The 11,530-nt window shown below is 60.8% G+C and overlaps 1 protein-coding gene across 1 annotated transcript; it reads left to right on the top strand.

Moving 5' to 3' along the window:
* The first annotated feature begins 3,490 nt into the window (after positions 1 to 3,490).
* BGN (biglycan) lies at positions 3,491 to 6,295 on the top strand. Its single transcript, XM_006899944.1, has 7 exons — positions 3,491 to 3,731; positions 3,963 to 4,075; positions 4,424 to 4,637; positions 4,860 to 4,970; positions 5,061 to 5,154; positions 5,247 to 5,385; positions 6,098 to 6,295. Exons 1-7 carry the CDS (start codon positions 3,491 to 3,493, stop codon positions 6,293 to 6,295), a joined length of 1,110 nt encoding a protein of 369 aa, XP_006900006.1.
* The last annotated feature ends 5,235 nt before the right edge of the window (positions 6,296 to 11,530 follow it).

The following is an 11,530-nucleotide window of genomic DNA, read 5'->3' as shown; positions in this document are numbered from 1 at the left end:
TGGGGCTGAGGGTAGGTGTCAACCGTGCAGGCAGCGGGGAGCCACCGACGGTTTCTAGAGACCGACCTACCCAGCAGCACCCCAGTCTGATATTCTCCAGGGACCCCTTGTGCAGCCAAGCCACACTGGCTCTGTGGACAGATGGACAGCAGAATTCCAGCCCCACCATTTCCTTGAGCAGGAATGACACGTCTTCTGCTCCTGGTCATTGGGAAGGAGTGCCCTGTCCTGTCCCTAAGAGATGGCATCTTCTGGATTCCTCGGATTTTCTAGTGCATGACCTAGAGTCGGAGCTCAGGATATATCCACAGTGGGAGGAGGAAAGGCAGACCAGAGCCTGATGTGAAAGGACCAGCACCCCCAGGTGGCCCTGCCCTCACCAGCATTTGGTGTTCTGAACACAGCGAGCAGGGACGAAAAAGAGTGTCCCTGGGTGACCCACCTCTCCTGTGCCTCCAGCCCTCTGCAGCCAGCTGACTGACTTCCTGCAGTGGCTGAAACTCAAGTCCAGATTGTCACCTGCAGGCAGGGACCAGCTTGGCCTGGTCACCCAGTATCTTGGAGCCATGGAGAGAAAGAATTATCCTTTTCAGCCATACTTGGACTTCTGTCCCCCTTGTAGCCAGAGGACATAACAGAGCAATTGTGGCGGATTCAGGCTGCTGCTGGGCCCCCCTCTCACTCCAGCCAACCTCACATGGTCACTCGCACCTCTGGGTGTGTACACACACGTGCAGTCACACACTGGCAGCCACACCTCCATGGGCTGCCCACATCCCTTATTTTTAATTGCTCCCCAGATGAAGGCTAGGCTGTGTGTGCGGGGCACTGATAGGCTGAGGCATTGGAGAGCAACATAGGCAGACAAGAATTAGCAGGGGCAGAGCATCCAGTGGCCCGGAGAGCGTCAGGCAGCACCCTGCCTGTGGCCTGGCTTGAAGGAATCCCAACGCTTTAGTGACTGAGGAGTGGGAGGTGGGGGCCAGCAAGGCTAAAGGAGAGGTGGCACGCATGTCAGAGTTCAGGCCGGGTCGCTCAGTGGGGCCCCCGCCTGCCTGGCGTCTGCAGCGTTGTGTTGGCTTCCCAGCCCGCCAGCCCCACCAGCCCTCGGCCCAGCGCTGGTCATCCTTGGCTGGGCCTGAATGGCTGGCAGGGCCCCACTATGTTAGAAGAGGCTGCCAGGGAGGCCGCCCGGGATGGCCTGGAGAGAGCCCTCGAGGGGCTGCTCTGACACTGGGGGCAGACAAGGGGCCATGTGTGCTCAGCGCCGAAGGCCTCATCCACACCCCTGGGGTCACCCCTCACCATCTGCCACCCCCTCCTTTGCTCTGGCACATGTTGGTGGCGACATCGCCTGGCTCCTGGGCTGCCTGCAGGCCTCAGTGTGCGCTCAATGAGGGTGAGGAGGCAGAGCGCACCCCCAGTAGGGCCTCTGCCATGGAGGGCAGCTGGGCCCATATGCATCAGGACTCCTACCTGGGCTCCCAGGCACGGCCCTATCAGGAGCAGACCAGGAGCAAGAGGAGGCAGACTGGTGAGGGCTGGGAAGTGCTTGGCCAGAGGCTCAGGTCTGAGAGTCAGTTTTCTGTTCCATAGAATGAGGACAGAATGGGCTTCCCTTCAAAGGCCCCCCCGCGCATGGCCTAGAGAAGCCTAATCCCTGTCCCACCACCCCTTTTGCCCTGCCATCGCCCACTCGATCTCCCTCCTTACAGAGGGCCCCTGGGCCAGAATCTGAGGCCCAGTCCTTGCCCAGAAATCCACCCTAGTCACTTCAGGGCCCCCAGCCTGGCTGCTCCCCCAGGGAGGGGGCGGGACGCCCCCCAGGTTGGCCACCTTTCCCACATCACTTATAGGGGAGGCCTGAAGACCTGGGAGTCAAGGTGAAAACCTTGAAGGGTCTGTGTGGGGGCTGCTGTAGACAGATGGTCCTGGAGGGGTCCTGGTTACTTTCTCCTATGCCCAGGCCAAGAGAGGGCTGTGTGTCTCCAACGAGGCCAGGGAGGTTACAGCTGGGTCTTGTCTAGCCCCACAGCCTGCCCTGGGCCCAGGTAGACCACCATCTCCCCCCTCCCACCTGTCCAAGGCCCAGAACCTTCCAAGGTCTGACTCATCCTCTCTGTGAGGTACCGTCTTTGGCAGGGGCTGGGGTGGGAGCAGTCTCCTCCCTCTGCATTCCTTGCCGTCTCTTGCCTCGTCTCCTCTGCCCACTCCCGTGTGTCCTGAGGCCAGCCAGAAGCCTGGGCAGGGTCCCCGCATACTGCCCAGCTTGGCCCCAGAGGCTGCAGACGAGGCAGCGGCTGTCCAGGTAGGCGGGAGTGGCCCTTCCTCTGCTCTCTCTGGGTGGGTCCAGCTTGGGGCTGTGACCAGGTGGCATCTAGGGGGTGGCTGGCTGCTCTCCTGGCATGGGACCATCCAGGGCTCATCCATCAAGTGTCTAGTCAGTGAGGAGTCCAGCTTGATTGATGAGCCTTGCTTTGCTGTGCAGCCTGGAGTGGGGCAGGCAGCCTCTCTGAGGCGGAGAAGGGGTGGGGACACAGGACAGGTTCTCCTTCCTGGCCTTCGGTCCCTCTGGCGTACTAGTAGGGACAACTCCGGGCACTGGTCCAGCCTCAGCCCTCATGGTGCTGCCTCACGGGCACGAGGTGTGTGTGGGGAAGAAGCTCTCAGAAGGAAGGGTCCTGCCTGGGAGGACAGAGGCCTCACTGTTCCCAGACCTCCTGGCACCTTTGTAGCCGCCAGCAGTCTGGAGAAGCACCCACCCACAACCCCCACCTCGAGGGCCACCCTGGGGTGGACGGCCCTGCTAGCAGACATGTTTGTTCCCATTTAAGGGATGAAAAACCTGAAACTCACCTAAGGCTGGACCTTCCCCAAGGAAACAGGCCTGCGCGCCCCTTCCCCAGACTTTCTCTGTGCAGGCAGGCTAGATTCCGGAGAGGGTGCCTGCCGATGGAGAAGGCGGGAAGTGGGCCCCTTGCTCGGGGTGCTGGGCTCAGGCTCGAGCAGGACAGGTCCTCCTCCAGCTGCCTTCAGACAAGCCTGGCCCTGCCCACTGCCCTGGCAGCAGCTGGCTCCCCAGGAGTGGGTGGTCTCTCCAGGGCCCATGACCATGAAGACAGGTGGGGGCAGACACAAGGGGCAGCCTGGGCCCCTCGCTTTGTGACCTCCATGCCTCTGAGCATACCCTTTCCCTCGCAGCACAATCCCCTGAGTGTCCTCCAGTGCTGGGAGCTAGTTGGATTAGGGGTGCAGCTGAGAGGGGTTGGGAGGGTGCATTTCCATCATAGCTCCATCCTGCTCCACTGTGCCTCCACTCACCATACTTGCTCCCTGCCCACAGCTGGGGTCTGGCTGGCCCTGGGTGGGGAGGGGCAGGAGCCAAGCTCCAGATCACCAGCGTCCTGTGTTAGGGGACAGTACAGGGGGCAAGGCTGCTGAGTGCCCATCCTGATGTCCCTTCACCCTTCCTCAGCCCAGGTACTCAACCATGCAGGCCCTGTGGCCTCTCATGGCCCTGCTGGCCCTGAGCCAGGCCTTGCCCTTTGAGCAGAGAGGCTTCTGGGACTTCACCCTGGACGACAGTCTGCAACTGATGAACGACGAGGAGGCCTCGGGCGCCGGCACCACATCCGGAGCCCCGGACCTGGACTCCCTCACCCCCACCTTCAGTGCCATGTGTCCTTTCGGCTGCCATTGTCACCTTCGTGTTGTTCAGTGCTCTGACTTGGGTCAGTCCCAGCGGGGGACTGAGCGCAGGGACCTTGGGTGGGTCAGGGATGAGTGTGATGTTCGTGTGTGGCCGGCTGGTGACAAGCTGCTTCTGCATGCCCTGGGCTTCCTCCCCCTCGTGGCAGAGTCCCGTCTGAGTGGACACCTCCCACCTGGTGGACACCCAAGCTTCTCTGAGGTCAAATGTGTGGTGGCTCACTCTGGTGACGATGGTGCCTGCCAACCCCCAGGTCTGAAGACTGTGCCCAAGGAGATCTCGCCCGATACCACCCTGCTGGACCTGCAGAACAATCACATCTCTGAGCTCCGCAAGGATGACTTCAAGGGCCTCCAGCACCTCTACGTAAGGCTAGCTCCAGAACCTTCCAGAACGGGGCGGGGGTGGAGGAGCATGTGGCACACGGGAGGGACTCAAAGACCCTGGAATCCTGGAGGAGCCTGGATCTGAGCGGGCAAAGTCAGGACCCTGCAGCTATGCAGGTTGCACTGTGGCCTGTGTGTACATGTGGGGAAATGAGGCCCACGAAAGTGACAGTCCGTGTTAGCTGTCGGTATCAGAGCCGGAGCTCAGCCCAAGTTGGGGCTGGTCATCCAGGAAGTCCAACTGCAAGCAGCTCGGGTGAGGGAGGAAGGGAGAGAAGGGGGCTAAGGCGCCGTTGCCTTCACTGAGCTTGCTTCGGCCTGGCCTCAGGCACTCGTCCTGGTGAACAACAAGATCACCAACATCCACGAGAAGGCCTTCAGCCCCCTCCGGAAGCTGCAGAAACTCTACATCTCCAAGAACAACCTGGTGGAGATCCCACCCAACCTGCCCAGCTCCCTGGTGGAGCTCCGTATCCATGACAACCGCATCCGCAAGGTGCCCAAGGGTGTGTTCAGCGGACTCCGGCATGTGAACTGCATCGGTGAGCCAAGGCCAAATGTCTTATCTCCTCGGGGCTGTGGGACAGAAATTCCCCACGTGAGCTGTCTTAGAAGCAGTCACTGTCTCACTAGTCAGAAGGCTGAAAGTCAGATTTGGGGTAGCTCGCAGGAGGGTCTCCCAAGGAGGTGGTGCCCTGGGGTCTAGCTTATTGGAGGAGACCAGGGGAGGTACCCAGCTCCTATTGACATGGACCCTTTCCTAGAAATGGGCGGGAACCCCCTGGAGAACAGTGGTTTTGAACCCGGAGCCTTTGACGGCTTGAAACTCAACTACCTGCGCATCTCAGAATCCAAGCTCACCGGCATCCCCAAAGGTAGGGGCAGTTCTTCCCCTCCAGGCGCACAAGCTTCTGGTCTCCTCCCCTCACCAACCCTCAACTGAGTGCACCCCATTTCCTGGCCAGACCTCCCCGAGACCCTGAACGAACTCCACCTGGACCACAACAAGATCCAGGCCATTGAGCTGGAAGACTTGCTGCGCTACTCCAAGTTATACAGGTAAGAGCGTCCCAGCCGGTCACAGCCTGCGGCCATCTCACCCGCCTCCCCACCTGCCCCTGGAGTGACCTCACCCTCCATTCCTTGCGCAGGCTGGGCCTGGGCCACAATCAGATCCGGATGATCGAGAACGGAAGCCTGAGTTTCCTGCCCACCCTAAGGGAGCTGCACCTGGACAATAACAAACTGTCCCGTGTGCCCGCGGGGCTGCCTGACCTCAAACTCCTGCAGGTGAGGTCCCTCGGGCTGAGGCGGCTCCCCCTTCTCCCCTCCCTGCCCCTGGAGGGACACATACCTGGCTAGCGCCTCTCTTTCCCACCCTGCCCATAGCCGGGCACATTGTCTGGTTGTAAAGGACTAGCAGACATCTTCCTTATAGGCACTGGGGCAAAGGCAGAGGTGTAGCAGATCATAGATCCCCTCCTGAGACAGAGACCGCCTGGCGTCAGAAGCTAGAAGCCGGCCTGGGAGGGGGTGAAGGCATGTCGGCTGTGGGCTCAGCCTGTGCCTCAGCCCAACTCAGACGTGCCCAGAGCCAAGCAGTAATTTGTTCGATGCCCCGTTTCTAACTTGTCCTGCCAGGGCCATAGTGCTGCCCAGACCAGGCTAGGTGCGCCCTCTAGTGGCTGGTGTCTTCGCGGTCCTCCAGAAGGCGCGGAGACGTCCCAGTGCTATTTGAGCTTCTAACCGGCCCCCAGTGCCCACGTTGTTCCCTCAGAGCATCTGGACCCCCTTCCTCCAGCCTCACTCTACCAGAAGCTCCCCTCACACCCACCTCCCTCCAGCCCCTCATCTGGCCCCTAACCCACCCCTACCCGTTACTTTCTCTGGCTGTGGGTGGCCAGAGGGCCCCACGCAGGGCAGGGAGGAGACTGCCCAGGGCAGTGATCTGAGTTCCTGCACCCTGGGAGCCAGCTTCGGTCTTGGCTTTGCTGCCCTCTAGGTGGTCTACCTGCACTCCAACAACATCACCAAGGTGGGAGTCAACGATTTCTGCCCCATCGGCTTTGGGGTCAAGCGGGCCTACTACAATGGGATCAGCCTCTTCAACAACCCCGTGCCCTACTGGGAGGTGCAGCCGGCCACCTTCCGCTGTGTCACCGACCGCCTGGCCATCCAGTTTGGCAACTACAAGAAGTAGAAGGGGCAGCAGTGTATCCCATGCCCACTTCGGTGCCCATGCTTGAGGTTCCAGCCCAGCCCACTTACTGCGGGTCCCAAAGGGAGTGATACAGGGGCATCCTGCCAGTTCCCCTCATCCTGCACACAGGCTAAACAGAGGTGCCCTGAGCAGCTTCATCCCACTCTCCCTGGAATGCCCACTCCCTCTGGCCTCTCCACCTTCCGTCCTCCCAGCGGGCCCTGCCCCACAATGGTAAATTCAAAGCCAGCTTGTGCCCCTGGCCTCTGGCCCCATGCCACTTATGTCCCTGTATCTCTCTCTCATGAGCGACTTCCTTGTCTCTCTGTACCCGATTCATTCCTCCTTCCTGGCAACCAGCTCTCTCGTGACCCCCCCACCCACCAAGCCTGTCCCTCTGGCCTGACTCTTAGTCCTACATCCCCTTGCTCTTTCCGGCCAGGCCTTAGACAGGGCCCTACCAGGCAGGTACCTTGGCCAGGCCTGTCCAGATTGTCCCAGAGGTGCCTGCCTTCTGCTGGGAGCAGGAAGCCCAGTCAGGCCTCACCCCTATTGCTGTCTTTCCATGTTGTCCCCTCTCTGCGCCCAGCATCAGGGTGGGCTGCCTGTGAGGGATATGGTGGTTTTTCCATTAAAAAACACTGTGCAATATGGCTCTGTGTAGTGCTGTTCCCAGAAGACTGGGGACCAAGCCTGTGGCGGAGGCCTCAGCTTCCTTATCCCTCCTTCCCTGGCCTTAGCCCTGGCCTCCTCACCCCAATCCACAGGCTGCTGACTCATCCTGGGGTCTTAGGCAGCCCTCCCCCCACTTCTGGGCTTGGATCAGTCGTGAGCATGGGCTCGAGGGCACGCCCACACATGAGGGGACACCTGCTCTCTCAGAAACCCAAGATAGGCGGAGTTTGGGATTCCAGTCGATGTCACCTCCAGCTATGAGCCAGGAGGGTCCTGCTGACAGGGGCTCAGGATGGGACTGGAGGCCAGTCCCCAGACCAGGCCTTCCGTATGGCAAAGCCCGAGATTCACCACCTGTGCCCTTCTGCCCACCTGGCACTCATCACCTGGCAGCCCTGGGGTTCTCCTTTTTGGGATGCGTGGCAGCTCCGTGATAGAATATCACTGTCAACATCATAGCACTATTCTGGGCCCTGTGCTTCCCGCCTGGCAATCCCTGCTGAGCTGGGCAGGCACCGAGCAAGGGCGCTGGCCACAGGCCAGCACTCGGGGCCCTGGTCAAGTTCCCACTGGCCAGGAGGAGGGGGCAGCGCGCGCTGGACAGACCGGAGTGGATGGGTGCACAGCTCCTTCGCTGCTCCTCCTCCAGCTCTCCCAGCAGCTCGTCCCCCAGTGAATCTACCTGCTTTTTTTCTGGCCGCCTTCGCTTCACATGGGGATTCTGTGATGGCAGTGAGTCTGTACCTGCTCTCAGCAGTGACAATTAGAGGGACAGGTGCTATGATGCTGGTAGAGCAGAGAAGGCCCCCAGGCCCCTAGGCACTAGGGAAGGTGTCTCCAAGGGGTCCCCTCTCAGACGAGAGGAACTGCAGGAGGGGGTGGGGAAAGGGGCCCCAGGGTGCAAAGCTTGAGAGTCAAAGACAAGTCCAAGGGTACGTGCCATTCTGAGAGCACCAAGCAGCCGCTGAGAATATGCTGGAAGGATGGAAGTTGTGACTGACTAAGCTTTAGCAAACTACACATAAAGTCCAAGGTTACGGCCCAGGGGACTCGGGAGGGTGGCGTTCAGGCCTCATCCTGAGAGCTCTGGGCGGTCCCTTGGGAAGGCCATGGAGAGTGTTTTCCGGAGGCTCTAGGAGGTGTCTTCTCTGATCTCTTCCGGGTCTGGGGGCGCCTTGCACTTGGCCGTCTGCCTCCTTTCTGTCCCTGTTCCTCTCCCCCTAGGACACTCCTCAGCTGGGCTCAGGGAATGGCGCAGCGCGAGGGCCTCTGCAGGTCTGAAGGGACAGTTGGGTCTGTCCCCAGGACTGAGGAAGAGTTGATAAAGTGCGAGGCACGCTTTGGCCCCAAATGCTGTGAACGGAGGTGTCTCTGGACCTGGGGACAGGCACGATGTAAGGGTAAAATGAAGGGGAGCCCCTCAGCTAGGTCCACTGTGGAGGGGCGCAGACTCGGGAGGGGCCACAGGCCAAGTGTACCTCAGTGGATGCGGGAGCTGGGCAAGGAGCAGCTGTCAGCACACATGGCGGTGACTGTCACGGGACTGATTGCTGAGGGAGGCCCTGGAGGACCGTGGGGCTGGGCTGGGGGCCCGGCTGGAATCTAAGCCAAAGACTTGCTCGGATTTAAACGAGTTAGGGCTTGTCGGTGGGCACTGGGCCAGGCATCCACAGGCTTTGGGGGCAGATGGGGGTGGGGGCATCTGGGACAAGGCTCACCCTTGGAAGGACCTGCAGTGGCAGTGATGGTAGAGAGTGACAGTGGCCAGGAGGTTGGGGCCATTGTCCTTAGTGAGCTGACCAAAGTGGTCCCTGAGTGCTGGGGCGGGGGGCAGCCTTGGGCCAGCAGGATCCAGGGGGGCAGAGAAGCTGGGAAAAGGTGTGCAGCTAAGTGTGGTGCTGCTGGAACAAAGAACCACAAGTGGGTACTGGATAACAGAAATTTGGACTCCAGAAGTCCGAATTCAAGGCATCAAGCAGGTTGGTCTGTTCATAGGGTGGCCGGATATACTGTGTCAAACTGACTCCTAGTTTCAGGAGGCCCTGGGCAATCCTTGTCTTATGGGCATAGCACCTTTTGCTCTGTTCAGTTCTCTCAGGGATTCTCCACATGACTTCACCCCTTTTTCTGATCCACGGGCACAGGGACATCCAGGACCTCATCCAGGGAAAGGGGAGCTGGGGGGGCCTTTGGAGGAGTTGACTCCCTCTAGCACTAGGCTGTGACTGAGATGTCAAAGGGGAATGAGGGGGGCCTGGCACTGGAGGTACAGGGAGGAGAGGTGCGAGTGCAGGGACCCTGCAGAAGGTGACAGAGCTGAGTACCTGGCAGAGAGGGTAGATATGGGAGCCCTTCTTTTTTTATTTTATTTTATTATTTTTGTGTGCGTGTACCGTCAAATCAGATCTGACTGGTACAGGAGGAGATTGTCCCTCCTTCCCCGGCAGAGCATCTGGTGGATTCAAACCATGCGCCTCTGGGATTGTAGTTGCAGCTCCTTACCACCAGGCCACCAGAGCTCCCCGGGAGCCCTTCTGAGAGTGCAGAGAACAGAGCTTGAGGTAAGAAAGAACTTTCTGGCAAATCTGTGCCTAGAGGACCCGTGAAAGGTTGGCCAGGCACACGGGCACTGCTGAGCTGGCAGAGCTGGCTAGTTGTCGCTAGATCCTTTCTTCCACAGGCCCAGCCCCTCCCTTGCAGACCCAGAGCCCCAAGCTGGTGGCTGTTACCTTGAACACCAGGGAGGGACCGTCCTGTCCCTGGCTCATGAGCTTTTCTGGAATCCCTATTTGCTAAAGGCTGCGGAGTTTCATGAGATGGTCATGGCTCTGCCCCTTTGCTCCTCCGAAGGCCACTCAGCTGGCCTCTTTGGCAGAGCCAGTCCTGTGGGGACCTGACCTGGGAAAGAGAGGAGGGTGTCGCCTGCTCCTCTCTCTCCGATAGGAGGGGCCCCTGCCAAAGATATGGAAAGGGGGCTCCAAGGCGAGCCCTTTGGGCTCTTCCATTTAGCTGTAGGGGCAGAGGCATGGCCCCCTTCCCTTACAGCCTCTGTTGGGAGTGTCCTGTCCTGGCAGCTGGCAAGGCCGCATGCCCATCCATCAGGGTGGCCTGGCTACCCCTGCTCCTGACTCTGCCACTCCTGGTGGATGGACAGGGCCCTCTCCTTGCCCCCAGGGTGGCAGCTGAGTTTTCACAGAATGAAAACACAGAGAAAACGTCCTGTTTGAGGGGACCCTAGGGGAGCGTGTGCACGCGTCTGCACGCCAGGAGTGGAGGTGGCAGTGTGAGAAGAACCTGGCCTGCTGTCTTCACCGGTGAGTGCGACTGTGTGAGCATCTCTAGGTGACTGTCGTGTGATGGGGAGGGTGTCACCAGGCCAGTGTGTGGGACTGCGCATGAGTCCAATCGTGAGTGCCGCAGTGAAGGATGGTGTGATTGAGTGTACATCCCCGTGAGCATGTCAGTGCCCCACGGACCATGCCAGCTTGTCTTTGGAAGCCACTGCCTCCAGTGGGAGGATGACCGTCCTCAAGCCTGGGTCCTCAGTCATTTCATGTCCCAAACGTCCCTCCTCTAAAGAGCCTTCTCTGAACCTCCCTCCAGAGCCCTCCCTGGCCCTTCCCTGTCTGCATGTGTGCTCTGTAGCTAAAGCCACAGGAACTCTTGTCCACTGTGTCCCGAGTGCCCAGCCCAGGCCCAGCACCCAGGAGACAGCCCAGGGCCCACTCAATCCAAGGAAAGAAAGAATCAATCAGTGACTTTCTAGATCTTTCCTTTCCCAGACTCTACCAGGCCTGGGCTGTCTCTCTGGAAGCCAGAGTGGGAAAGAGCTGCATGCGCATCTGTGGACTATGTCCCCGTGTGGCTGCCTCTGGAGGTCCACCTGTGTGCAGCGTCCCTGTGTCCTGGGTCACCACCATTCCTCGTGGTCCCTCCTCCCTTCTACCAGCCCTGCTGCACTGTTGGGGTGGCCGGCCCGGAGGGCGGGGCTCCTGGAGAGGCAGCAGTAGCCCGCTGCCCAGTTGCTTGCCTAGCTCCTGGAGCCAGGGTCCCCGGTTTCCAACTCGGCTTCCCCCACTTGGCCATGCTCTCCAGAGGCAGCGCTGGGCCAAGCAGGGAGGCTGCCCCTGCGCGTGCTGGAGAACCAGAAGGGCGCGCCCCGGCGCGTGGCTCCGGAGCCCCGCGGCCCCCACCCGCCCGCTGCTCCTCCTCCTCCTCCCCCTCCCACCCTCCCTCCGCCTTCTCCCGCCGCCCTGCGCGCTCAGAGCTGCGGCTGGAGCCGAGCGCGCCGCGTCGCCGCCTGTGCGGAGCGTGGGGAACCCTCAGCCGCAGCCTACTCCGCCCGCCCGCCGGGAGGCTCGCGTCCCGACGCCGAGGCCAGGCCACCTTTGGCCCCGGCCTTCCCGTCCTTGGAGCGGACCGGGCCCCCTGCGCGCCCGCTGTGCGCCCGCAGCCTGTCTGTTCCGCAGCGCCGCGCTCGCCAGAGGAGCCGAGGCCGCCGGGCGGCCGTGCCTATGGCCAGGTGAGTGGTGCCGACGCGGTGGACGCGGGTGCGGTGCG

The sequence above is a fragment of the Elephantulus edwardii genome, unplaced genomic scaffold (genome assembly GCF_000299155.1).
Source record: "Elephantulus edwardii isolate Elephantulus edwardi_28Jun2011 unplaced genomic scaffold, EleEdw1.0 scaffold00269, whole genome shotgun sequence".
NCBI lineage: Eukaryota > Metazoa > Chordata > Mammalia > Macroscelidea > Macroscelididae > Elephantulus > Elephantulus edwardii.
This window is presented reverse-complemented; position numbering and strand designations above follow the sequence as displayed.